General features: G+C 45.2%; 2 protein-coding genes and 1 long non-coding RNA gene across 3 annotated transcripts in view; 2 read left to right on the top strand and 1 right to left on the bottom strand.

The window, feature by feature from the left end:
* Positions 1-22493, top strand: part of kif19 (kinesin family member 19) — a 26507-nt gene extending 4014 nt beyond the window's left edge. The window contains exons 3-20 of the mRNA XM_069517535.1: positions 11363-11473; positions 11567-11654; positions 12130-12266; positions 14471-14596; positions 14705-14899; positions 16259-16405; positions 16501-16623; positions 16908-17064; positions 17172-17343; positions 17689-17887; positions 17978-18248; positions 18361-18485; positions 18715-18878; positions 18975-19080; positions 19954-20077; positions 20356-20744; positions 20823-20985; positions 21467-22493. Of these exons, the coding sequence (XP_069373636.1) occupies positions 11363-11473; positions 11567-11654; positions 12130-12266; positions 14471-14596; positions 14705-14899; positions 16259-16405; positions 16501-16623; positions 16908-17064; positions 17172-17343; positions 17689-17887; positions 17978-18248; positions 18361-18485; positions 18715-18878; positions 18975-19080; positions 19954-20077; positions 20356-20744; positions 20823-20985; positions 21467-21582 (2913 nt within the window). The 3' untranslated portion in view covers positions 21583-22493. The remainder of the gene's footprint in view (positions 1-11362; positions 11474-11566; positions 11655-12129; positions 12267-14470; positions 14597-14704; positions 14900-16258; positions 16406-16500; positions 16624-16907; positions 17065-17171; positions 17344-17688; positions 17888-17977; positions 18249-18360; positions 18486-18714; positions 18879-18974; positions 19081-19953; positions 20078-20355; positions 20745-20822; positions 20986-21466) is intronic.
* Positions 19303-23108, bottom strand: LOC138406042 (uncharacterized). Its single transcript, XR_011239713.1, has 2 exons — positions 22970-23108; positions 19303-20094 (listed from the first exon to the last, which is right to left on the bottom strand). It is a non-coding gene; the product is annotated as an uncharacterized lncRNA (long non-coding RNA).
* Positions 23085-26803, top strand: LOC109641411 (uncharacterized). The gene is made up of 5 exons (XM_069517536.1): positions 23085-23220; positions 23826-24410; positions 24493-24693; positions 24776-24905; positions 24990-26803. Exons 2-5 carry the CDS (start codon positions 24017-24019, stop codon positions 25459-25461), a joined length of 1197 nt encoding a protein of 398 aa, XP_069373637.1. The 5' UTR covers positions 23085-23220; positions 23826-24016; the 3' UTR covers positions 25462-26803.

Below are 26803 nucleotides of genomic sequence, written 5' to 3'. Positions count from 1 at the left end.
AGCTCGTGCTGCAGGAGCTTTTTTACTAGAAACAGATAATCTGCGGCGCTGAGGTCCGACTTGTTTGTGCGTCTTCTCAGAAGTAATTCAATTACACAGAGTCTTGAGGACAACATCAGCACTTCTGACTGCCATGACATCATTAAAATAGGCTCGGACTCAGGGGGGATTAGAGCGTAGCGGCAGGCAGGGAGGCAGAAACATGTGCTGACACCACCACAACCACACAGGACGTTGTTATTGTCCCTGTTCACCTGCAGTGTGTTGGTTCCGCCCTCTGAGTAGCAGACATTACGGCGCGTTGTGTTCCTGGAGGCGCTCAGAAATGGTCAGATATGTTGCATGGCTGCTGCGGGGTCACGCTAAGTTCAATGAGATACGTTGGCAGCGAGGGATTAGCGGAGTTTACACACACACTTGTTATGAGACGCTGGGCTTCTGGGAATCTGTTGTTTACGGGGTTGGGTTTACCTGGACTGCCCTGGCATGAATGGAGGGGATAGGTCAACAACAATAACAAGAGCGAGAGGGGATTACCGCGCACGCCATTGATGAGGCGGACACGCCTCACACAAATATATGCTGATAAATTCATTTCAAAACATTCAAACACACACACACACACACAATTATGTCCTGATTGCTTTGTTTGGGATTCGGGCATATGGCCGCCAGGTTTGGTGCTCAGACAGATTAGCAGAGCGCTGGAGGCTCACTTGGCCGACGGGGAACACTCAGATCTGGCTGTTCTGGCAGAAAGCAGACGACTGGGAGCTGAATGGATAAGCCAGTGGAGATGAGCTCATTGGACGGGTTTTAGCTCAGGTTAAACCTTTTGCCACCTGCTCTCTATCTTGTTTACTCTCCCCCCCCGGGGCCCGGCCGCTGCCTTTCATGGACCACCTGTCGCCTGTTTGTACCCAATCAGCTTTCCTTATCCCAGAGTGAGTAGCACACAGGTTAGAGGTGAACTGAGGTGGATTGGTTTTGACCGGTGTTGTATAATTTACACCTTCATATTTTACTTTTTATTTCATTGCTGCCTTTCTTGACCTTGAAATTCTTTGTCTCCAAACCTGCAAAAAAGAGCGTGGTCTGGACAGTTTCCCGGGGACCGTCTTTTACACGGGAAAACTTTTGCGTCCATCAGAAACCTCAGAAACAGAAACATCACGTTCGGGAGGTGACAGGAAAAGTCCAGGCGTGAAGGAGAAATAATTATTCCTACCAGGCTTACTGTCATTTTATTTTGTGGTCATCATGTCCTTGGACAAGACATTTAAATGATCTATTAGTCATTTACTCAGTGTTTCATTCTGAACAGACTGGAGCCGACAAAAAAAAAAAAACCTCAAGAGGAAACTGTCACATCCTCTCCCTCTGTTAGAATCAAGAACTAATGTTGTGGACGTGTTGTTGATGATAAACTAGTTGTCCTCATGTGATCCACGCTGGAGTAAAAGATCCCGAGAGGTGATGTCATCCCGAGAGGTGATGTCATCCCGAGAGGTGATGTCATCCCTCCTAAAGAGGCTAATGGGAAATCTATGTTTAGCCCCCGGGGGATAAAGATGGTCGCTCCTCCTCGTGAACAGGACGCCTGAGAGGGACGATTTTCCCCCTTTACTCATTTCACTTTATTTAGTTGTGGTTTTAAAGTCTAGAACATACATGTGCTCGGAGTTTAGAACATACGTTCGACAGGATTACAGATCTAAAGCAGGTCTCACTGCAGAATACACAGAAGCATGCCCTGTCACTGTTCGTACACATGTCCGTATCATCCACACCGTTAATGGAAGTGAGTGTTTACGGCGTTCGGCCTCCAACTTGTTAAGCTGGTCTTCGGCAGCGCTGGTCTGTCAGCAGCACACAGTGGGGAATGCTTTACAGTGAGGCCTCGTCTCCATGGATACACCTCCACAAGATCAGGGCCATTGTTTGTTTTTGTTTTTTTTTTTCCTGTATCCCTGTTCCTCAGCGGTAGGATCCTCCACGCAGGAGAATTAAGAAAAACAGGAAGCTCACTCGTCGGCACAGAAGGAGAGAATGTCAGCCAGCAGGCAAACAACTTTTCCTCCTGGTTCCTTTGTAAAGATCAAGTCCTTAAAAAACAAGCAGCAGCATTCAGCCCGTTCCAAGCACAAGTCGACTTGATTACACTGCGTCCGTGAATCGGCACATTTTCTGTCTCTGTTGCGGACAAAGCGCCTCACCTGGAGTGCAGTGTAGAGTTTCCAAACTCCACATGGGTCTGTGAGTGAAAGGAGATTCGGCCTGATTCTGCAAAGTCAGCTCCCCCCCCCGGCCCTTCAAAACAAACCGCTGTGAACGATAAAAGGTTTTACGCTCTGAACGACATCTGAACTGCGATGACGCTGGTCGAACACACAAGCGAGAGGAGACGTCAGGATGTTGGAGAGTGTGAACGCATTTTTAGCAGGCGGCGGGAGGCAGTGGAGATTTTGTGCAAAGTTAAAGTTGTCAACCAAACCGGAGGATTACTTTCTGGTGCTGCACCGACTGAGGCAGCATTGATATCAGTATGATTCTGACCCAAACAGCAGGATTAGGTTTCAACAATAGGATTGTTGCATCAGCAGTGGGTCGTTAGAAATCTATATTCATCGTTTGTGACAGATCTAATTTCTGCAAGCCCCTCGACACGTCACTCAAGACTTCACACATCGTGATAATGTGGCTTTGGCTTTGATCTGGTTCCCAAAGTTTTCAGTGAGTAGACAGTCTGGCTAAGAATCATGTAGCGTGAACAAGGCATGAAAGAGTCATTCCAGTTTCAGTGGGGCAAACAGTTTTTTAATTAAGCACTGGTATCACATCGATACTGGGAATCGGTCCAAATCTCAGGTGTTCTAACGGCGTCTGTTTTGTTTTAATCAAAAAGCTTCTTCGTCTGCAAACCTGCAGTAGTAACACGCATCAGAAATCCTCAAACTTAAGCATTTCAATTTAAAAACAATCAGCTCCCATGCTGCCTTAATGTTCTCTCACCCTCTGCTTGTGGACCGTTCTCTTCAGAACAGTCCATCTCCATAATAGCCTCGTTAAAAATCGGTGGAAAACGTGAAAAAGGGCACATTTTGTCTTCTTTTTACGACACGGCGTGTTTGAATAGCTTCATGTTTGGACAGGAGAGGGACGACAAATAGCCGTGTCCTTTTTAGCTGCGACGATTTAACCTCTTCACACAGAGGCAGAGCCAGGAGGGAGACCTACACCTAAAGTAGCATCAGGAGAAATGAATAGGAAGCACAGAAGAGTTTATTTCGGGTTGCACACAGAAGGTAATCCGACTTTATCGCAGATCTGGGTTAATGTGTCAGCTAAAATAAACTGTCTGACCTCAGAAAGTGGATAATCTTTGCTTTCCTTTGCTTTTCTCTTACTCCACTTCTCCTCCTCGGCCTCTCTTTGAATCCTCTGATCCCTTGTACTCTCTCTCTCGTGTGTGCATGTCTGTGTAGTGTGTCTGTAGTGTAGCGTGCGATCCCTCTCGCTGCCCTCCCCTGCTCCTCCACTCCTGATTACGATGAGAGGCGCAGGGCGTGGCAGTTCACCACAAGCAGCCGCTGAAGGAGGTGCTGGAGGAGTGCTGGTTCTGCTGATGTGCTCAAGTAAACACGTTTACTCCTGAGGAATCAAAATGAGCTCATTATTATTGATATTACGATTATTATACAGTACAGTTGTTACATAGTGAAGAACCGTGTAGCAGGTGTGAAGTGTTCGCACCACGCTGCGTCCTCGGGCATCTTCTGAGTCATTCTCTGGTCCACGAGGGAATGATGAAAAGGACAGAACTACCCAAAGGGCTTTTGCTGCGACCACATTGACTCATTATGTTAAAGATTATGAAGCAAGACATCGTTTCCATGTCAGCGGAATCATTTTGGTGCTGCATTTGTATTTGTGCATGCTCAGTTTTGTGTAACAGAATCAGCAGCACAATGTTCCACCGTTGCCACCTAATACCTCTTACACAAGCAGGAAGTGCAGGTCAGCCGCAGGGGCATCGACACGCTACCTTTATTGAGCCAGAGAGACGAGCAGGGATTGGTCGATTGGAACACAAACTGATTGTCACAGCAACTTTCACTCTTGAAATCTCATGAAGACAAATTATACTGAACGCAAAAAAGTGGAAAAGAAGAAATAAAGGAGTTGCCGAAAGGGTCAGAGGCGTGGAAACAGCAACAGCTGGACAAAAAGAGGGGGACAGAGAATATGAGGACGAATAGAGACAGAGTTGTAGCCGGCCACCGGGTGTTTACAGATAAATCATGTCCTGTTTGTCTCGGGATTTAAAGAACTGTAGGGAGTAAGTCTCTGAGGGGGTTATCAGCGTAACGCCCCTGTCATAACATGGTGTTGTTTGTCTGGTGAGGCTCAGGCCTGACGCTGTCTTTGGGAACAACGATGTTACCTGAGCGAGAAACTGCCTGATCCTCGAGAGGAGCTGAGTCATTTTTGAAAAACTGAAATGTGTCACGACTTAATTTGTTTTTGAAAGCGGCTGCTGACATGACTCCGGAAAGTGAAGCCAAACCTGTGTTCTCTCAGATGACCAGCAGTGGGCGACTCCGCTAGTTATAGTTTCTATAAAGGCTGTGAGAAAATGAATCACTTGTTCTATAGCGGGGCAGGTTTTCCTCCATATAACAATTTAGCTTTTCGTATAATGAGCTGTAGTGTCTGAAAGGCTGCCAGCAGTCGTGAACGTACTTTGGGTGTTTTTTCCGTCTTTTCTCGAGGACAAGAGATCTGTCTTTCATCTTCAGGAAAAGCGAACAGCACTCTTTATTTCAAAAAGTTCTTTGTGTGCAGCGGCTGCTGACGGCTTGGAAAGCGAGTTGAAAATACTAATGACTGCTTTTGTGTTTCGCACAGATGACATCTCTCGCTCTGTCATGTCAACGGACGTAAAAAGGACTAAAATGACACGCTGTCGATCACCAGTCTGCTATTACTGATGTCATTACATGTGAACGTGGGCGTAACGATGATACTGTATGGAGTGGTTCCTCGCACAGCTCGATGCTCTCTCCTGCTGAAAAGACCCTTCACCAAGGTCTCTTTTAATCTACTTAATCAGGCTGAGGAGAGTCATGTTATAATGTTAATGATATAACGTGGAAGAGTCGAGTTGTAGCTTTACTGGTTAATCTCGGCCAAAGATGTTGTTTTTTCATACTCTTAAGTAAAAAAAGTAACAGCTTTAAATACAAAGAAAGAAAAAACTCAAGGCAGTTTACGAGTTTTGCACATAAAATGAGGGACGGAGAATATCTTTTATTGTTTTATGTTGCTGGTGACCCCAGGGCACCGTGCACCCTCCCCATCTTCACACTTTGTTGGTATCTGGGGGTTCAGTGAATCGCTTTCATGGATGACAAGTTGCTGTTTGTTCCTACTATCCTTTGTAACCATCTGTGCCTGTGACATCCAACAATACATCTTTGCCGCGTGGCCTCGACACAGAATTGACGAGGGAAAAACATAGACAGGTGGCAGAAGGAAGGGAAGGCATTTTCTCTCATTCAGCTCTCGATCTTTCAAGACGTCTTGTTGCGTAAGGTGGCAGGAATCCAATCGCAAAGTGTTTGTGTGTGAACATATAAGTGTCTGGGTCAGACCTTCGTCTGGTTGCACCGATCCGGCGTTCGTTTGCATCAGGGACTACCAGATGCCTTACGTGACCTCAAATGCAAGAGCAGACTTTGCCATCAAGCACCCTGTATCAGGTACACTGCAAGCCAACGCACACCTCCGATCATCAAGAGCTCCTGAAACAGGATATACAGTAGCATTGTGCGGCGAGGGCAGCTCCGAGGTTTTCTATCAGATAACCAGCCGCAATTGTGCCCGCTGGACTTTCCAAAGCTTTGGTTGCGTCTCTGAAAGAGCAGCTTGAAAGGTGGCCCCGCAAAGGTCACTGCTTGGACCTGATTGCTCTCTTTTGGTGATCTTGATCCTTTGTTCGCTGCCGTTGTTCTTGATGCAGCACCCAGATGTCATTGTTGAATGATGCTCATGTCCTTGTGCAGCCTTAAGATAACAGGAGGGGATATGGTGAAAGACGCAGAGAGAGAGAGAGCGCACTAAGCATCCACGGCTGCTCGAGTGGCAAATTATATTTTCTGTGTACAACAGCTCAATCTACAGGATTTTCAGGTTTGATATGATTTAATCTTAAAATGAGGACTGACACATGACATTGAGACAAAAGCGCTTGTTTTAATCTCCCCTGTTTGTGTGTGGTCAACCCTACGGACTGGAGAAAAGAGGATGTAATCTAACGACCTTTGAAACCAGAGCAATAAAGACAGGACACAAGCGCAAGCAATGAAACGTGACATCAGGTCGGACAGGTGGTCGGACATCAATATTATCATTGTGTGTTTGAGTATTAGGTTGTGTTGTGAGTATTTGCCTCTCGCAGTACATTTCATCCTCTTGTTGGTTTCTTCTGCTGTTGTCTCTCATTGTAGAATCTCCTCTCTCTCATCTGTGAGAGATCAAATGTTTGTCAACACACACAATTTCTCCTAATTTCCCTCCGATATCATCCAGTTTCCTGTGTGCGATCATCACTGAGATTATCTGTGTTCTCACAGCGCGAGTGGCGGTCAGTGTGCTGAAGGCCTCTTTTGTTGTTTTATTAGTGATTCTATAGCGATCATTTGGTCGTAATGAAACCAGTGCCTGTGAAAAGGGTTTGATGTCACGACCGCTGACTTTTGTTGCCCGTCTTGGCAGCGTCTGCCACTTGGCACACGATAGCGGAGCAAGTCATGGACAACCAACCAGGGCAGGCAGGACTTGTGAAACCGCACCACATCCAGGCTTTGAATTATGGATCGGCAGTGGGACTTGGCAGCGCTTTAATCAGCGGGACGGCCGACCAAGTAACGGCATTAACGGCCAGAGCGGCAGCAGGGCCTCTTGATTAGAAAAACCCATCATCCAGGAAAGGCGCTGGGCAGGGGTGCGGCACTCGTACCCTTTCTATGGTGTTTAGATAACTCCATCCAGCTAATTGGTTTCATGTCGCCGCATAAGCAAGCTGTTGTTTTGACTTTGGCTGATCCTTGTAAGGAAATTAATATTTCAACACCTCTTTTTTTCTTCATAGTCGCCGTGTGTAAATTCACACTCTGGCCGTTTTGTTTTGGGACATTTCTTATTCACAATCACAGGATAACCAAAATTACCCTGAATATCAACATTGAGAAAAATGACTGTAGGAATATTTAATAATCTCTCAAAAGAGGAATAATGTGAGGATTACAGCACCTTTCTTTTTTGATTTAATTTCTATCTTAATCACTTTAAATTGGAATCTACATAAAGAGTGCATGTCTTCTGCTGTTGCACATTTATATTCTTGGATGAAATGGAATAGAAAAACAAGAGATGAAAGATTAACCACCACCACTGATGCTTAGAGTTGAATCTATTCTACTTTCTTCTCCGCTGTCAAATGTTTGCAGACTGAAATGACTGTGTGTCTACAGACGGTTAGACCATAAGAGCAGACCCGTCGTTGAAAAAGACAAAGAGATCTCTGATTAATGCTTTAACCTTATTCCTTCACATCAGAGCCACAGCCTTTGTCCCTGTAATGGATTATCAGGGTCATAGTCACAGCCCGTCCGCCACTTTGTTCATTAACAGCAGCACCGGAGCCATTTCTATTAATCTTATCAGCTCCTGTGTGTTTTCTGAACTGGGCCAGGTGTGTTTGGAGAGCGGTTGCCGTGCAGCTGTGGATTCATAATTCACACACACAGCAGATACAGAGGAGGAATCGATGATTCTGCTGCTCTGAGCCGTTTGTTCTGTCGACGTGGAAATAAATCCTCCAGCTTCACCCAGCAGAAATCACTCGTAGCGTGTGATGAGTCACACTGTGACATAACACTTAGCCACAGCAGAATCTTAAATAGATACCCAGAATGAACCTAACAGTTATTTTCTCGATCAATCATTTGGTCTCAAAAATGTCGGCAGATTGGGATTAAGGAGGAAAACATCCCCCGTTGGTTCGTGAGCTGCCGTTTTGAAGAGTTTGGCATTTTGTCCGGCGCCATCCTGGTTTTTTGGAAACCAGAAGTAACCGTAGCTTGGTCCCAATTCGGGGGCTGCATTCCCTTCAAATGCGTCCTTCCACCCCTGAGAAACAGTTCCCACCTATCCCAGGATTCATTGTGCTTTAATAACAAACCATTTTTTAAAAGAGGTGAGCGACAAGACGTCTGATGCTTCAGCACAACTGATACTGAACAAGTGTTAAAAGCACAATGGGGCATTAAGACTTTCTCGTCGTGTCCAAATTCAGCTCTGTTGCCAGGCAAGGGTGGGACGAGCGACGCTGGTAAATCCTCTGTAGACCAGACCGTCCCTTTTCAGTTGGCTTCACTTTCTAAAGCTGCAGTCGACATCCAATTTTACACGCAGTCATTGGCTCCTTGTGGCATTTGTAAAACGCCAATAAAGGTTTTTCATGTAACTTTTATCATGTTAATAATATTTGTAATGATTCCATTGAGCATGTTGTCTCTGTCATTGAACTTTGAGCTTTCTCCAGTGCTTGAACGTAGCTCAAGAGAGTAACCAGTTCTTGTTCTTTTTAGTAAAAGAAAAACGCCACTGCCTCTCGTCTCGCACACAGAGACCGGCCTCCGCTCTTGTGGTCAACCTGCTTGTTGCAGTGGACACGAGTTGCTATGTGTGTGTTTGTGTGCGTGTCTCCATTGTTTCCCTGCAACTGTGTGAGCGTGAGTGAGTGCGAGGCAGAGGGGAGGTTATGTGGGAGATTTGATGGTATCCATGAGACTGCCGTGTTTCCAAATACTCCTCAGCCTGTTCTGAGCGGCGGACGTCACTAACCTGTACTTCACCCCGTCCTCTTTGTTTCCCAAAAGCCTCTTAATTGACCACAGAGGACAGTGCGCTGTGAAAGACGCCCTCGTGCCAACCTGCAGTCTGTTACTGGCACCAAACCCTGGCGCACCCAGACATCTGTAGTCTCATACTGCTGTCACCAGAGACAGCATCTTCACAGTCTTATCAGAAGACTTAAGAAAATGAGCGGTATAGAATTTGCCTGAGCAGCAGCTGCTGTGTGTGCACGTCCGTGGGTGGAGCCGTGGACGTTACTGTAACTCAAGAAACACAGATGACAGATGGGACCAGAAGTGTTATCAACACCCCTGGTCTTTAATGATTTTCCCAAGAGCACACCAAGGGACAAAACTGTGCATGAGTGCACAGCGCGCACTATTTGATACCCACTATACGTGCAATTATGTAAGAGCATTGTTGCATGCTCATTAGCTTTCTCAAGGAACTCACACCATGCACGCTGGTCCACTGTGACGTGGCTCAAAATTTTAAAAGGCATCTGTTTTTTCGCTTAGTTATTTAATTCACACACAACTGGTGTTACAGCCACGTGACACGTGAGGTCAAGTTCAACGCACCAGTGTCATGTTGTCATGTGTTCCAGGACAGAAGACTTTCTGTGGTGAGATATAGAAGCGATGCTCCGTCTCCACAGCGCAAAGTTTGTTTTCATGTTCATGCGAAAAACAGAAAAGTGATCCTCAGATACTTTAAACTTACTATACTACTATATTACTACATATATCATTTTTAAGTCAAAGTGATTTGCTGATGATTCAAAGGATTAAAACATTCACCAGATTAGAGCAGGGTGAAATGGATTTTTGGGGGCTGCTGTTGTTCTAAGATAAAATTACAATGATTCCTAAGATGTCTTTATCAAACCGTTAAACGCAATTGAAGCTTTTTATTTCACAGTTTCACCACAGTAGTTTTTACATTCAAAAATTCAAATGCTATGTTTTTCTCTTTATGTGTATTGATTTACATATTTCTGTGAAAGTCTCATTGACAAATCAGTCGGAATCTGGTTCACACTCTTCTAATTGAGTCTGACGGTCCTCGTATCCGCCAAGTCCAAGTGACCTAAGGTCCTGACCTTGGATACTAAGAGACGTGCTCCCTTGTTCACAGTATCCTTCCTGTGAAACGCGATCAGAACTCGTACGTCACTGCAGCTGGAGAGAAGAGTTAGAGGAGAAGCAGGAAGTTAAGAGGATGAGGAGAAAGAAGAGGAGAGAGGAAGCATCAGCTGCTACACATGTTCCTCTCGTTCTCATATGTTCTCCGTGGAACAGGATTATGCATCTTTTAAAAATGGGTTCGATGGTTCAGTGAATTTAATTCCCTCTCTTCACGCTGAACGTCTGTTTGTGTAACTTTGAGTGTGGGTTCACAGCTTCATCTGTCAGAATCAAGTTGAAGAGTGAAGCTGAACTAAAAACTGAATTAAAAGCCAAAGTTTATCTCCAATATTCAATTAGTTAATTAATGAATCCCTGTGGGGGGCGCTGTTGCTCAGAGAAACTTGCATAGCAGTGCTGCTTTAAATAGCGGTGTTGCTTTCCTCCCTCTCTTTCACCCTCTTCAGCTCCTCACCCCCCTCTCCCGCGCCCCTCGTTCTGCTGATTGCTCCCCGCACGAGCTTCCCAACGCCGCTCGCCTTCACCCGCTGTGGTCACTTTATTAAAAGTGAAATCTCTCCTCTTGAATTTCAATGGAGAGGCTTCAAAGTGAGCGGCTCGGTGGTTGAGGTGGTAATCAACCGGGCCGGGTGCTTCAGGGGTTAGAGGCCTCAGAGGACTCTCCTGCTCCACTAGTGGACGGAGCCTGGCACACACCCCCGCTGGCCCACCGTCACATCTGAAGTAAATGGGTTGTCCCTGCTCTCTTGTTCGGCTTATCATTATTGTTATTATCAATATTATCATTGACGTTTCCGCCACTTACACAGCAGGAGAACACTGTGATGGTGAAACTGTCTATTCTGTTCATTTATTTCTTACGATGGAGAATTATGTATAAAAATTAAATTCAAGAATAATGTCAATAAAGTCGTAATTTAATAAGAATAAATTCTCATTATTTCTTGAATAAATTTGTACTTCAACAAGAAAACAATTGCAATTTAAAGAGAGATTAAGTCAGAATGTTATGAGAATACTGAAAAAAATTTCTTAACTTTGAAAGTGTGAAATGAGGAAAAGAACAGCTTGTTCCTTCACGTCTCGTGTCTTCTCCTTCCTGTCTGATTTCAATACTCCGTGCACCAGACTCTTTTCAAATTGAACAACAGATCTTGGTTGGTGCAGCCTCAAGGTTTCTCTAATGACGTCCTTGAAAAATTAAACGATTCCTGCTTTGACACTTTAATCATGTGGAGCTGAGAGTCACGACTGGATGCTCACATATGTCCCCCTCCCCCCCTCGTCATCAGATGGTGGTTCTCCTGGACCCGATGGAGGACCCGGACGACATCCTGCGTGCCAACCGCTCCCGGGAGAAGACTTACATGTTTGACGTGGCGTTCGACTACTCGGCCAGTCAGGTCAGCCGAGAGTAAAAATTCAATGAACAATGAAACACTCAGTGAGATTTATTTGGATTTAAGGTTTAAGAGCATTTTCTTTTCCCTGTGCAGGACGAGGTGTACAGAGCTACAACCAAAGGGCTGATCGAGGGCCTGATATCAGGCTACAACGCAACTGTGTTTGCATACGGACCCACAGGTTTGTGTGTGTGTGTGTGTGAAACCTTGGTGGATAACCTATGACTCCTCTTTAATGAATGTTTTCTACTCATTAATCTCAGCACAGCCTCAGTCTGAGTCATCTCTTCAGCTCACAGGGAAGCAGGGACACGTCTCAGTCACGTCTGTTGAGGGTTTTTTTTATTTTAGCGCAGGTCTAAGTAGAAAATGAGTCACATTTTACCTCCAGTGTTTCCAGCTTCACATCGTCCGGGAGAATATTTTAGCACTATTTCTCCATTTCCATGTGTCTCTATGTCTCCTCCCTTTCTGTCTGTCCATCTGTCTCAGCTCTTCTGATGGGTTTTAGAATGTAAATCATTCAATCTTAAGGTGAAGACATGTTGTTAGGTTCTGTTAAGTTTAGGTTTAACTGCGTGGCTTCTTTGAACTGTGCTAACACAGTGAAACAGTGGTCCATATTCTTTTTCTTACATTTTCTTCTCTGTTTCCAGGTTGTGGGAAGACATACACCATGTTGGGGACGGACAAGGAGCCGGGCATCTACGTTCGAACGTTGAACGACCTGTTCCGAGCCATCGAGGACACCAGCGACGACATGCTGTACAGTGTCTCCATGTCCTACCTGGAGGTCAGATCTTCATTTTGTCTGCAGACACGTCTTCTCATCACGAACACCAAACACACAGAGTGATCCAGTGAATGCAACAGTGATGACTCATCTTCAAATTTCTGATCTGCACGTGTCTCGGTTCCTGTCGTCCTCATGTTCATGAACCATAGATTAGACAGCGGGCTGATGATGGCGCCCGCCGGCCGTGGTTCTGCGCCTCATTACCGAGCAGCTCAGACTGTGTGTTTAATGACATTAAAGCCATTAATAGATCCGAGTACGATGGAGTTGGATCATTTGAGTCTGATAGCAGTAACTATCCTAGTTTCCTGTATAATGAGGTTATTTGTGTCTTTCCTTGACTGAAACCGAGGTTGAAAACTAGTATAGCGGTACAATACACACAGTTTATTTAACTCGATATAAAATTCTCTTTTCACATGATCTGTTTTCACATTTCACCTCGCAGGCAAAGCATAGAGCACAGGAAACGTTAAGTCATTGTATTGTTTAATTAACTGCCTCGTTCAGGATCTTTTTTCAGGATTCTAAGTGACCAATTTGTCCGTCTCTCTCCGCTTTGGGAAAAGACGCATGGTGGCATGAATATAAAGAGGAAATGAGTCACATTTATTCAGAAATGTTCATGCTGTCAGGGAAGGTAATGAAAAAAGGAAATAAAGGGATGAGGAGAGAACAGTGGTGATTATAACCTTGTATAACAACCAAAGAGCGAAATATGAAAAGAGCGTTCAACCGAACACGCACAGGCCACAATATGAGCAGTTGTTGGGTACAAATTGTGACTGTTGTCTGTGGGGGGGGGGTGTTGCGTCAGACATTCGAAATTACATTTTGTATTTCCAGCGCCAAACACTATCATTACATGAAGTGATTGACAGTGTTATTGAAGCTCGGATCTTAAGCGGCGCTCTGGGCGGGTGAAAATTCTGCCATTAAAACGCCAGTCGTGAGAGTCTGGATGTTCTCTGACCTGTGATAAACTCTTCAGTATGAGCCCCGACACGAGGCTGCGGTGTGACGTCCGTGTTTGCCGTTTCCACGGAGCAATCCGTTGCCACTGTCACCACAAAGAGGTTAAGGGCCATTTTACGGCCGAGCTGAGCGATGTGCACACATCCACTGCTTCTCTTGTCCCTGGTCATGCTCTCCGGAACACATGCAAAGACTCGACAAGACGTAGAATGCAAATAAAAAAAACACAGTACGGATTCAGGTTGTTCCACCTAAATGTCCACTGTTATAATAATATTCTTTATTTATATTACAGCTTATTTAGGAGCTTTAAGTGAAGAAGAATCTTTTTAGCTGAGCTAGGATCAGTCTATTGATCTTTTAATCTATTGATAATATTCCCAAATATGAGACTTTTCCTCAAGCACCAACGTGAGATTCACATTTGCAGTTTTTTTTCTTAAGTGTCCAGACAAATGTTGGATGGATTGCCATTTAATTTGATGCAGATATTAATCAGTTAATTAATTAGGATACATTTATATCACTTTGTTGATTCCCCTGAGTTTTTGTCTCCAATACCCAACATCCCCTCAAATTCAATCGAGCTGCACCAAACTGCACACACTCGTAGAAGTCAGTCCTCCTTGACTTTGAAAATTATTTTAGAATTGCACCAAAATCTTTTTGTTTTTCTTCCTTGACCCATGTTTCATCCTTCCACGAAATCCTTTCAGTAGCATTTGCTGCAAAACAAATAAACCAACGGGCAGGGGTGAAAACTATGGTCATACACACCGAGCAGGTAGCTCGACCACAGACCGACAGTCTTGTTCAAACTCAACCGGCAGAGGAAAAAATAACAGAAACTCTCAGTGTCAGTGAAAGTCTCATCAGAGGTTGTGGCTGGATCCTCTGCTGTCGTCCGACGGCCACTTTCCAGGACGTCACTTCCTGCAGCGAGCTTTCATGTGGCTCCAGGAGCTTTTACACTGCACCTTCAATAACAGTGTGAGAGGACGGAGGCTCGGTCACAGCCTGCCACCCAAAAAAGCTGCGGTTTCTAAATGACAGGCGGATGAAAATATAGCACTTGATGTTGTTGCACATGGTTTGGATGCGTGTTGGAGGCCTGGAGCTCTGAATGGAGCCTTTTTTATTCACATTAACATTTTTCCATTCGATGATTTAAGGAACGGAGCAAATTCATTTTTGACAGTTGTATATTTCTGTCTGTGTCTTTTCAGATCTACAACGAGATGATCCGGGACCTGTTGAACCCGTCGTCAGGCTTTCTGGACTTGAGAGAAGACGCGAAGGGAGAGATCCAGGTCGCCGGCATCACTGAGGTGTCGACCATCAACGCCCAAGAGGTGAGACAGGCCGACTCACTACGCGCAACATTTATTTTAATCGAAACATTCAGATTCCATCCATGGCAACCGGACGCACCACAGAGTTCTCCCCTGTGTCGTTGTCAGATCATGGAACTGCTGATGAAGGGGAACAAGCAGCGCACCCAGGAGCCCACAGCCGCCAATCAGACGTCGTCTCGCTCCCACGCTGTGCTGCAGGTGGCCGTCAAGCAGCAGAGCCGCTGCCGAGACGTCCTGCAGGAGGTTCGCTTCGCACGCCTCTTCATGATCGACCTTGCCGGCTCCGAGCGAGCAGCACAGGTGTGTGTGCGTGTCAGTCAGGAAGTGTTTAAACTGCTGACGATGAGTTTAATTGGTCGTGGGGAGTTGTTTGTTGTGTGAGCACCTGTGGTGTGTGGGTGTCTTCACCTTTGTCGAACAGTCTGCTGCCAAACTCAAATTTACGTTCAGAGCCTTTGCTCATATTAAACCATGCCTCACATGGTTTCTTTTAATCCTGCTTGAATACGTGAAACATTTATGGCCCCACAACCTTAAGGCGGTGCTCTGAGTGTCTGTCGCTCTCTGAGGATGCTTGGCAGTGCATCTTAGCAACACTCAGAGGATCGAGGTCCCCATTGACCTCAGGAGACTTTTAATACAAAGCCTCTTTATATGTGCCATTATGGTCCAGTAGTGCAGTTTAATAAAGTTATACTCCGACCTGTGGACAGATGCAACGTGATGATACGCTATGTTGCAAAAGCAAAGTTGTTTTCAACCTTTTGCAAAAGAGGCAAATGTAAAAATAACACTTCAGACTCTAATGCATGGTGAAATAAACCATGAGCAGTTTCAATATTGCCAAATAAATAATTTGCACAGTCAAGAACATCGAGGATACTCTCAGCAGGGCTGTGTTATCACATTATGACTTTCACCGCTTTTAAAATGGACACTTGAGTTTGATGAAAAGAATCTGTTCAGTTGGATGCTGGTGTTTTTTTCTGCTTTTGTCAGTCACACGAATAACTTGTGTTAGATTAACATGCAAACGAGCGAGAGCCACTTATTTACCATGGAGACTGTTGATGGACGACGCGTATTACGAGCTCCATTAGAAACTGAGCACAACACCGAGCTGTTTGTCGCTCGAGGGCACCGGGGGACATTTTCTCTGCCTCATCAGGACTGGAGCTCAAGCAGGTTCTAAAGTTTATGTTGATTTGGGAGGTAACGCCACCTGCTGGGCAAGAGCAGAAACATGACTACTACTACTCTAGTAACAGTTTGGTCAGTTGTGCGTCTGGTTGTGTCACTTTCACTGACATTTGTGAGTCAGAGGGAGGGAGAGGGACTTAATGTTTGTCGACATCTAGTGGCAGCAGCATATATAACCTTAAAGTATTTCACTGAAGCATTATACATTCATGACTAAATGAGCAGGTTTCAAAATAATTTTAAAAATAGTTGTGGGTTTTATCAGGTAGGTTAAAACAAGTTGATTGAGAAAATAAGTTTCATAAGTTTGTTTTGCAGACGTCTCACTCTCACTCGCTCTGTCACGTCTTAGCTGTTCTCTTTAACGAAGCCATAAAATGTCCAACACCTGAATCTCTCTCTCTCTCTCTCTCTCTCTCTCTCTCTCTCTCTCTCTCTCTCTCTCTCTCTCTCTCACAGACTCAGAACAGGGGTCAGCGGTTGAAAGAGGGGGCTCACATCAACCGCTCCCTCTTGGCTTTGGGCAACTGCATCAATGCCCTGAGCGAAAAAAATGGCACCAAGTACGTCAACTATCGAGACAGCAAGTTGACTCGCTTACTAAAGGTACAACAGTTATTAGAGTTCGTAAGACACCCGATCCAAACCTGTGTTTTACAATTCGCATCTAATTTTCTCCTTCTGACTTCTTTGATTGACAGGACTCGTTGGGCGGGAACAGCCGAACGGTCATGATCGCCCATATTAGCCCCGCCTCTGTGGCTTTTGAGGAGTCTCGAAACACGTTGACGTACGCTGACCGTGCCAAAAATATTCGAACACGGGTGAGATCATGTTTTAGCTTCTCTCTGCTTTTACTGATTCATCGGAAACCAATACATTTAAATTTACTTTACCTTAGATAACGTTCACTGTGGATAGAGAGTGAGATTTGATAGCTTAGTATTACTGACTGTAAGACATTTACTGCCAATAAAACTGATCCAGGTGCAGTATTTCAAGTATTTCTTAGATAGTATTGTCGTTAGAAAATTTTCAGTGTGAAATTTGAGACCTGTGAAAATATTTAACCGTTTTTCTTTGTCTTTTTTGTCCTTGTGTGTTTCAGGTTAAGAAGAACCTGATAAATGTGTCATACCACATTGCTCAATACACCAACATCATCTCAGACCTGCGCTCCGAGATCCAGCGGCTCAAGAAAAAGATTGCAGATCAGGCAAGCCGCCAGGTCAACTCAGACCGGGCCGACATCCGCAACGTCCAGGGTAAAGACTCTCCCACTCTGCCTCCTGCAGGACACAAGGACAATCTGTCAAATGAAGGTGTTTATGACTGTTTGTGACTTTTCATCGTGTTTTCCTTCCACCCGTAGCTGAAGTCCAGGCCCACTCCACCCAAAGTCGGGCGGAGATGGACCAGTTGAGGGAGCAGCTCCTGGACGCCTTCCGTCAACAGATGGAGATCAGGAAGAGCCTGATGGAGCTGGAGAACAGCAACATGGCGCTCCAGATGGACACGTCCAAACACCTGCTCACCATTGCAGAGTCAGTGTTTTTAGTTGTTTTGCTGAAAGATTGAAAGGTTGATGTTTTGCATGGATCTTTTATTCCAGCTCTGGTCAACAGTTTTACCTCTGATCAGATTTAAATTAGTGTGGATGGAGTATTAAGCACCTGGTAACCATAGCAACTGCAGTTCTGCTTCTAGTTGAAGTCAATGGACTCCCCTCGAAGAGAAACAGACCCAAACACGTGTTTCACTGACCACAGACAATCTTTAATAATAGATTATCCAGACCGTGTTCAAAACTCAAATCATTATGGCAGAGCTGTTAACTATAAATCAGGTTTCTTGCCTGTTAAAATGTAGATTCATTATTTTTCTTCTAGCTGGGAGCAGGAGAGGAGCAGGCACAGGAGGAAGTGGCGTGCAGAAAGGAGAAAGGAAAGTGTGAATAAGGATGAAAGCGAGAAGGACTCTGACTCCTCTGAGTCTCCCCCTGACAGCAATGAGACCCAGGAGGTGGCGATTGCCCGAGACAATCTGGTCACACTCATGGCCGAGCAGAAAAGAATTCACAAACAAAAGGTAGAGCCGGTTGGAAAAATTCAGAGAAATCTTCTTCCAAATCCAAATCCAGAAATCTAATTTGCTCCTTGTTATTTTTTTCCTCCTAAGGCGTTGCTCGAGCGCAGGTTTCTGGAGCTTCGGGATCGAGCTCGTCGCCTGGAGGAGCTGCTGCCTCGGCGTGTGAGCTCAGAGGAGCAGCGTGAGGTGCTGGGCCTCCTCTGCAAGGTCCACGAGCTGGAGATCGAGAACGCCGAGATGCAGTCGCACGCGCTGCTCAAGGACAACGTCATCCGGCAGAAGAACTTTGTGGTGCAGCGCTTCGAGCAGCACAGACACCTGTGTGACGAGATCATTCAGCAGCAGAGACAGTTCATTGACGGTGAGACTGACCACGATAGACCTTGACGTTATTTTCAGTTTTGGTTTAGTTTTTGTTTCAGGTTTAATGAATTTGTGGTTTACTGAATCATACGTGTGCCCGTGTGTTCCAGACCACAGTCTGCTGGTGCCCCCCCACCTCCAGGAGCTGTATGATATTTACATGAGGGAACTGGACGAGAGGAAGCTGGACAGAGCCGTGGCCCTGGACAAGGTCACCACCAGACACACCATCAAGGTAACGCACCATCAGTCACCCAAGTATAACAAATCCAGTTATAAAACTTAATGACCACACAATAACAATTGACTGATCAGCCCCAAAGGGTAATAATGTGGAGATACTATCCCAGGTAATATTCCCACCATGTTTGGTTAAGAACCATCTGTGCATGGTGGAGTTATTTTGTACATACACACACACACAGACATATAATGACTTATAAAAGCTCTGCTCTCATTTCCAGGAGGGCTCTCTACCTAAGATCACGCTGCCCGGTCAGGGTCGCGACAACACGCAGGACGTGGACTCAGACCAGGAGAGTGTTCGCAACATGTGCCCCGATAACAGACGAGGCCAAGCCAAAATCCGGAGACACACTCTGCCCCCCATTCTGCGTGAGCCTGAGCTGTAAGAGAGACGATATTAAAGAGAGCATCGTTATAGATTTTCTAATGAACAAGTCCACTTCAGGTTGTGTTATTTCTGCTTTCTCCTCTGTTTCAGGGACAATAACAGAGTTTTTAAGAGCAGCCCTCATGCCAGGCAGATGAAAAACTCGGCTGTGATGACCCCACCTCCCATCCACATTAACAGAAAGGGCAACAGAGAGGTGAGGACGTCTCTAATGAGCTGGTTGTCCCTGTTCCATTTTAATATCCCTGAGAGATGTTTCCTGCTGTGAGTTAATGCAGTCTAGTCGAGCGCTGTGGCTCCTCTTTGAATTAAGCTCACGCAGATGTTTCACAGCGGTGCACCTTTTCATTTTCAACCCACGCACCTCCACAAAATACAGTCCAGCATACATACAGTAATACGTCTTCACTCTCAGTTCTGGTTTTCAGGGTTTTTACTCAGCTTTTTGTGTTAAAACCTCCAGAGCAGCAGAATTACAGTTGATTTGTCGCAGGCTTGAAATAATATTACACCCATCTTATTTTCTCTTTATAATAATAATAATAATAAACTATATTTGTATAGCTATTATTTTATCATTCAAAACGAATCTAAAAACAGACAATGTAGTTGCCTAAAGAAGCGTCAGCAACAGAAGAGGTAAAGCAGTAAAAATGAATAAAGCAGCAGAAATAAATCAAACATTCCCAAAAGCTTTCAAGAGGAGATTTAAGAAAAGCTAGAGAAATCATGTGTCTGCGTTCAGTGAGCAGAGAAATGTCATGTATTTCAGGGGCGTTACGTCGTTTAAGGCTTTAAAATTGATTTTAAACATTCTAATTCTAAAGAGGGTGTGCAGAAAGAAAGTAAACAGTAGTAGCATCACCTGTGAGTGTTTACTCTATTATTGCAGATGTGCTATTTGTCGACATTCTTCATCTTCCATAACCAACAGGAACAGTATTAATTGCCCGTATGAAAGGTTCCCTCTTGAAATCCTATATTTTTGGTCCCAGCTGGGAACCCAGTCTTCAGAAGTTTTTAGTTGATATCTGATCCTAACGTGATGTCCTGCGTCTCCTGTGTGCAGCTGCAGCCGCTGGCTCCTGAGAGCTCGCTGAGCTTCAGTCATCTCAGCCACAGCGTCAGCAGCCAGCTCGACTCATCGCCTGAGAGCAGCGAGGCCGGCGCCGATATCCCCGTGTCGCGAAATGGTAAGATGTTCCATCTGCTGTTTTAATGAGAGGAAGGATATTTAATGACAAACATTACAGGAGGTGCAAACTGAAGATCTTATTTCGCTTGTTTCTTAGCATCGTCTTGTTAGAAACGTCTTTTTCTTTGCTCTTCAAGGCTAGAAAGACAAGTAAATGAATCTGTATTAGCATTTGTGTATTAATGATTGGGTTTCATCTAGTGATTAGATTCACTTGTCAATTTATCAGACTTGGTTGATGAGCTGTTAACCTGCATTTCCATCGTGTCCCCTCAGAGCGGCAGCAGATCCTGAAGGGCGTTCAGAACATTGTTGTGAAAGCTGCCCGTCGACGCTCCAAAGCTCTGGAGGTGGAAGCCCTGCGACTCCCCCCTCCCCCCTCTCCGCTGGACCCCAAGAAGCAGAAAAGCAGCCTCTCCCTGAGCGAGGCGCCACCTAGGGGTTTGCCAATGCGACACGGCAGGCAGCCCAGCCCCGAGCTCAGGCACGCCACCTCGGACGACAACCTGTCGAGCAGCACCGTGGAGGGACCCGGCCTGCAGGTGACCTGGACACGCCCACGTAACCGTCAGGTCGCCGCCAAGAACCAGACGCCCAGAGATGTGGACTTTGAGGCTCGACGCAAGAAGAGGCGCTCACGCTCTTTCGAGGTCACAGGTCAAGCAGTAAGTATATTCCATGTCCACTCTTCTAACATTGTGGATGAACAAGTCGATCAATCGTTTGTCTCCTTGCACCTGCAGCTTCCTCAAACCAAGACAACCACAGCTCAGAGGTTTCGTCCTCTGGACAGCACATCAGACCCCCACTTCCAAATCAACGGTCAGCCCCAGGCCCTGCGGCCCCAGTACAGAGGGGTCCCTCCTCTCGCCAAAGTCAGGGCGCCCCACAACGGCCAGCAGACAGGTAAACAGATATCACTGTCAGCAGGGAGTCATGATGCTTATTCTCCTCAGTTTTAAAATGTCATATGAGGTAGAAGGACGGAGTTTCCTGACGGCCAAGATCAAAATCCTCCTGAGCTGTTTGTACCGTTGCCCTGAGCAGCTGGTGCTCAGACAACGGGGGCTGAAGCAACAGTGTCTGAGGAGCACGGTGGTCCCAGAGTTTGAACCCCTGGTACAACTGATGGTAGATGATGTGGTGGTCTAGGGGTTTAGTTTCAGCACAGATTAGAAAATGAGCCCAGCTTTTTAGATTCTCACTTTGGGGCCAAACTTTGATGAGAGGGTTTTTAATTTATATACTGTATATGAATGTCATGATGTAGAGACGTCCCCGACAGGTGACTCTAAGCATTGACCCTGCAATGTACTGGACAGAAACACCACGTGGTAATTGTCTTTTTTATTGAGCTTTGTTTTTGTGGTTTCTTGTTTCTCTTCAGAGTCGTCCGCCGCCCACATGAATAACCTGAAGCGAGGGCCCCAGCTGCGGCAGCCCCAGCCCCTCCTCTACATCACCACGACGGGCACCGGGGGCCAGCGCACACGCAGACACTGAACCGCCTGCTGCAGTCAGCCTCAACACCAGCACTGACACCCAAACCAGCCGTTCCTGCAGGGGAAGCCACTGCAGAGCGCCTGCACTCAACATCCAGACCGATTAACAGTAAATTAACACTCAACACCCAAGTGAAGCACAACAGGCAACGATGGCGCCGACTGGCTCTGAAAACTACAGGGGCCAAAGATTGCCTCGCACACAGTGCTTGTTCCGTTCTGTCCAGTGTTTCCTCTTTAGCTGGCTGTCGTGCTGTAGTGACTTGCGTTTTCCGGAGGGTGTCAAGCTCATTATGAACTCAACCCCGTGCTAATGTCTGTGCATTATGATCATACACTGTTTGGTAACGTTCAGTGCTCGTTACAAAGGCCAGAAAATGAAAACATCAGGCTAATGAGGGATGCTAATGGGTATAATGATGAAAATGAGTGTTGAGGGAATAACGAGGTTTATTAGACAAAAGATAAAAAGGCCGAGAGGATATTTCACTGATGGAAATGTAAAAACAGTATAATGAGCAGAGGCCTCCTGTCAGAATGTTTCAGTATCAATGTTTCTTGTAGTGAAGCTGTTTGAATTTGATGACACACTGACATTTGAGTAAAAAAATACTTCATCTTGCTTATTGTGCATTCAAACTGAACCTCTGTTCTCACATGGCCCAGGTCTTTGCCTTTTTCTGATCAACACTTGACTGATATGTGTCCTGCTTGTTTGTGTAGATATTAAGTGCACTATCACAAGATGCTTTTCCAGATTAGCTGGGTGTATTTTTAATGAATTATTTAACTATTGCCTTTTGTTTTATGTTGTTGTCATGGACTTTGTTTTCATATTTACGACTTTCTATGTTTTATTTTGTACATTTTTTTTTATTTTTACCCAAATAAATTAAATTGAAATAGGTGGAATTGGTGTCAACGTTTTGTGTCTATGAATGTTGTGCGTTTGATGTGAAAAGAAAAGACAGAGAATGTCAGATTAGGTCCCAGAGGATGCAGGAATACATTATTAAGAATAAAATGTGGGAAAACAAGGTTCAATAACCCAGGTCAGATAACCCAGTAAAATTACAGCTTTTTAAAATTGATTTTGAAAATAATTAAACTATTAAAAACTATATTACTATATAACTCGGATGTAAAAGAAAAGAAAACACCTGCTTAGAAAGACATTAAAATACAAAATTGCTTTGTGTTTTTAGGATCTATTTAGTGATTTGATGGTAAACAAATAATTTGATTCTTATGAAATAATTTATAAATAATTTTAAATAAATCTTAGCCAATTAAAACAGTATTTTCATTTAGTCTGGGCTCGATAACAAATGTGAAAATGTCTCAAACACAGAAATTTGAAGAAATTTAATTCCTGTCCCTGGGCCAACCTGAGCCGGATGTTCCGCCCTTCTGCACTCGACTGACACCCCCGTCTGTCCAATGAGAGATCGCGGGCTGTGAGACTGATGCCTGGCTCCACCAATGAGCGGCGGGATTACGGCTCCGGAGCGGAAGTGCACGCAGAGCTGATTTGCAACCCGCCGGAGCTTCGGCGGAGACGGAGGGAAAATGTCGCCGGCGTCGTCGCGGACCGTTCCAGGATCAGTGTCTCGTTAGGAGGCTCCAGGCGTCGGCTCCGGTGAGTGGGACCCGGCACCGGTTGCGTCCGAGGCGAGCCGCTCTCGGGCGGAGCCGTCCCGGCCGGAACCGCCGTGGTTCCGGCGCGAGCAGCGTCTCAGGCCCGCCGCAGAAACACAGACCCACAGCCTCATCCGCCGGCGGCCATGATGGATCAGTTGTTATCAAATGTTGCGTTAGTTTAAAGTCTTTAATTTAATTTAATCTCGGTGGTGATGAAACACGTGAAACAACAGGTGGAGGCGACGCAGCATTTATTTCTATTTAAATAAAGTTATTACTTTGTATGTTTACGTCCCTTAATCCCAGTTAATACGGTAGTTAAATTATTATTATTATTAATATTAATAATTTTACATTGTGTCGTCTTGTCCAATCACAGACGTGTATTCTCCACAGGCATCATTAGAAATACTTCAGTCTCATAGCAAAGTTAAGCACAAGTCATATCCGAGAAACAACATCCACACAATGAATGAATAAGTTGTTTTAAAAGTAATGTCACGTTCTTAAAATGCTTCTGATATTCAGAAGATTAGAAAGTCATGAAAAGCTCCAACCTTTGGCTCTGACCATGATTTTTTTTTTATCTTTCTTCTCTTTCAGAATGAAACTTCTTTGGTGTCGCCATGAGTGATTTCTTTTTACAGAGAAAGTGAAAAGCCCCAACAGCTTCAATGTGGGAAACTTAAAGAGTCAGCTTATCGTCAGGTCAGCTTTAACCATAACCGTTAACTGATCTGATAATAACGGCCTGTGGTGCCTCCTCTCTCAGCTGGGAAGTAAAAAGCAAAGCCATGGACCAAACGACCAGGGTTGTGGGTCTGGACGCTCAGGGGAACATGCTTTTCACGGTGGTGAAGCCAGTGATGAGCATCTTCCAGGTTCCTCCAGAACAAGCCGGCAGCGTGGTACAAGGTGGCATGGATCTACAGGGTTTATCTGAAAACACACTGGTCCTCCCTCAAATGCAGGGCCAGGCTCCGCTCGAGCAGAACCACGTGGAGATGCACAACATACAGCCTCACATTCCGCCTCAGATGCAGGTTTCTGCTCCAGTCCAGGCCGAGGTTGTGTCTCAGAATCAGGAGACGCCACCAAACCCCAGCACAAATTCAGCGTCTGGTAACCAGATGCCCTTCGCAGAGGTGTCATCCCTCCTGGATCCGAACATGAAGGGATCTAAGGCTCGTGAGTGACCGGTTGTTTGAAGGTTATTTTACCTCCTGAATGTTTAGCAAACTAACTTCTCCCTGTGTTGCTCTACTTTCAGGGAAGTATCTCATCTCCTATGATGAAATTAAACGGCGCCTGCAGGACCCGGAGAAGATGTCCCTGCGCTCTTTGGCAGCGTACACTCGTGTCAGCAGAGGACCAGCCAGCAAGAAAACACTTCTTGAATCACTAAATGTTCTCGGTCTCACACCAAGCACAACTACCTCCGTGTCCTCCTCATTCTCCAAGCTCACAGAAGGTAACGTGTGTGTGTTCAAATCTGAGAACACGGAGTTACAGTGAAAGAGTCTACAAGTGTTTTGTTTTGTGTATTCTCTCAGGCGACACCAGAGCTTTATGTGAAGATATGAAAGATTTCTCCCATGACTACATTGATTACGGTAACATGGCGAAACAGCTCATCCCAGAGACGAACACAGTTCAACACTGGTCCAAAATGATTGAAACCAAGTACGTAGTGTTTGTGTAACTTGAGCTTTCAATCAAAAATACATTTTTAATAAAAATATTAACAATGCTCTTTTTCCACCCTAGGAACCACCTCGAGGATATGAGGAAATGTTTCAGGGACCCGGTCAACAGTGGCGCGTTTGACAACGTCACTCACGGCCTCGGTCTGGGGATGTTGGATGTCACACTGGACATGATCATTATGGTAATCGAACAGCAAATCCGCATCTTGTCTGGTGCAGCGGCATCAGACCCAGTCGACACTGCTCCGCCGATGCGGCGTATCCGCAGGCGCCACCGTAAAACTCACTCAAATAACACTGAGACGCCTCACAAGGTGTCTGGGGGGGTCAAAGACCAAGGGAAGGTCATTTCCAAAGGAAAGGGGCGAGGCAAAGCCAGGAAGAAAATAAGACAGGACACCGGAGTGGTCGGTCCAGTGGAAACACCAGCAGAGCAGTATAAGCCAGACGATGTGGAGGGTAACGTCCTCACCCTGGTGTCTGTGGGATATGAGACTGTTTCCAGTGGGCTCAACACAGCTGGAACTGTTTGATGACTCGTCACACAAAAGGTCTAAAGAACCTTTTACAGTCCCATCAAAGAGACACAGCGGTGGGACAGTCTGCAGTCTGAGCTTTATTGAACTCCCAGGAAGAAGAGCACAGCTGTAGTGAGCTCAGCATCACAGTCTAATAGCTGTGTCCCATTTCAGGGGCCTGCATCCTACAGAGGACTGATGCATCCTACCGAGGCTGCACCCGAGCTGTCCAACTGTCCTTTAAATGCGTCCTTTCATTCCGAACAGGTGGATTCCTCTCGGGCCAACTTCCTCCAGGATTCATTGTGTGCAAGTGGCTGAGCTCAGAGAAGCTAACAATGCAGTGGTAGGAGTGAGACAAGCTGATGGCTTAATTAAGAAATTCTCTGTAGAGTAGATTCTGCCACACGTGAGTCTGTGAAGGATGTCATCCCTGGATTGGGACTCAGATAATGTCACATCTTGGAGTCCTCTGTATTCAGCAGGCAGTTAGCTTTACTTAGCATAAAGACTGAAAGACAGGGAAGCAGCTAACATGACCTTCACAGCAACTCTAAAGCTCACCTTCACTTTTAATTTCAAACAACTGGCATCACTTGAAAAAGTTGCCTGGGCAGTGACACAGAAGTTTACTATCAGTTGGAAGCAGCCACATACAACAGGGTCCAGATGATTTTGATTTCCAAATTAATTAATATTTGGCTTAATTATTGTAATTAGAAAAAGGATTTTCTTTGGCCTGGGTTTCTTGCTGTATTATTATAATGAGAACTCTGCTAATCACAAAAACCAAAGTGACTAGTGTTTTACAGGCGGGTTTTATGTGTCTTGACTGCAACAAGCTGACTCTGTTTAATAAGATTTGTTTCCTAAGATCCAGGTTTGTTTGCCCCTGCTTCCTGTCTTTTTGCTAAGCTAAGCTAACCAGCTGCTGTGACATGTTGTGACGGATGTGAGGATGATCTCCAACTTCTCATCCAACAGTTGGCAAAATTGTGATAAAGCACATTTCCTGAAATGTTGAACTCTTTCATTAAGTGACTCCTTTGTTTCTTTAGTAGGTTTTCTATGTATCTTGATGTATAAACGGATCCTGTCACATTATCTTTTCCTGTCTTAGGTCTTTCTAGCGAATGGACAAACCAAGGAATGTAAAATGTAAACACACGCTGTCCTTGCACAAGTACAGATCACAACAAATAATATCAGAGGTCTCCATTGTTATTATTATTTTGCTGGTACAATGTCTCCTGTTACCCTCTTTTATTTATTGTTTAGATTTCCAGTACTGTTCTGTACTAAAGTGATAAAATGTCTGTTTTTACTGGAGTAAAATATGAAGATTTAGTTTTCATAA

Source organism: Paralichthys olivaceus, chromosome 21 (assembly GCF_024713975.1).
Source record: "Paralichthys olivaceus isolate ysfri-2021 chromosome 21, ASM2471397v2, whole genome shotgun sequence".
Lineage (NCBI taxonomy): Eukaryota > Metazoa > Chordata > Actinopteri > Pleuronectiformes > Paralichthyidae > Paralichthys > Paralichthys olivaceus.
This window is presented reverse-complemented; position numbering and strand designations above follow the sequence as displayed.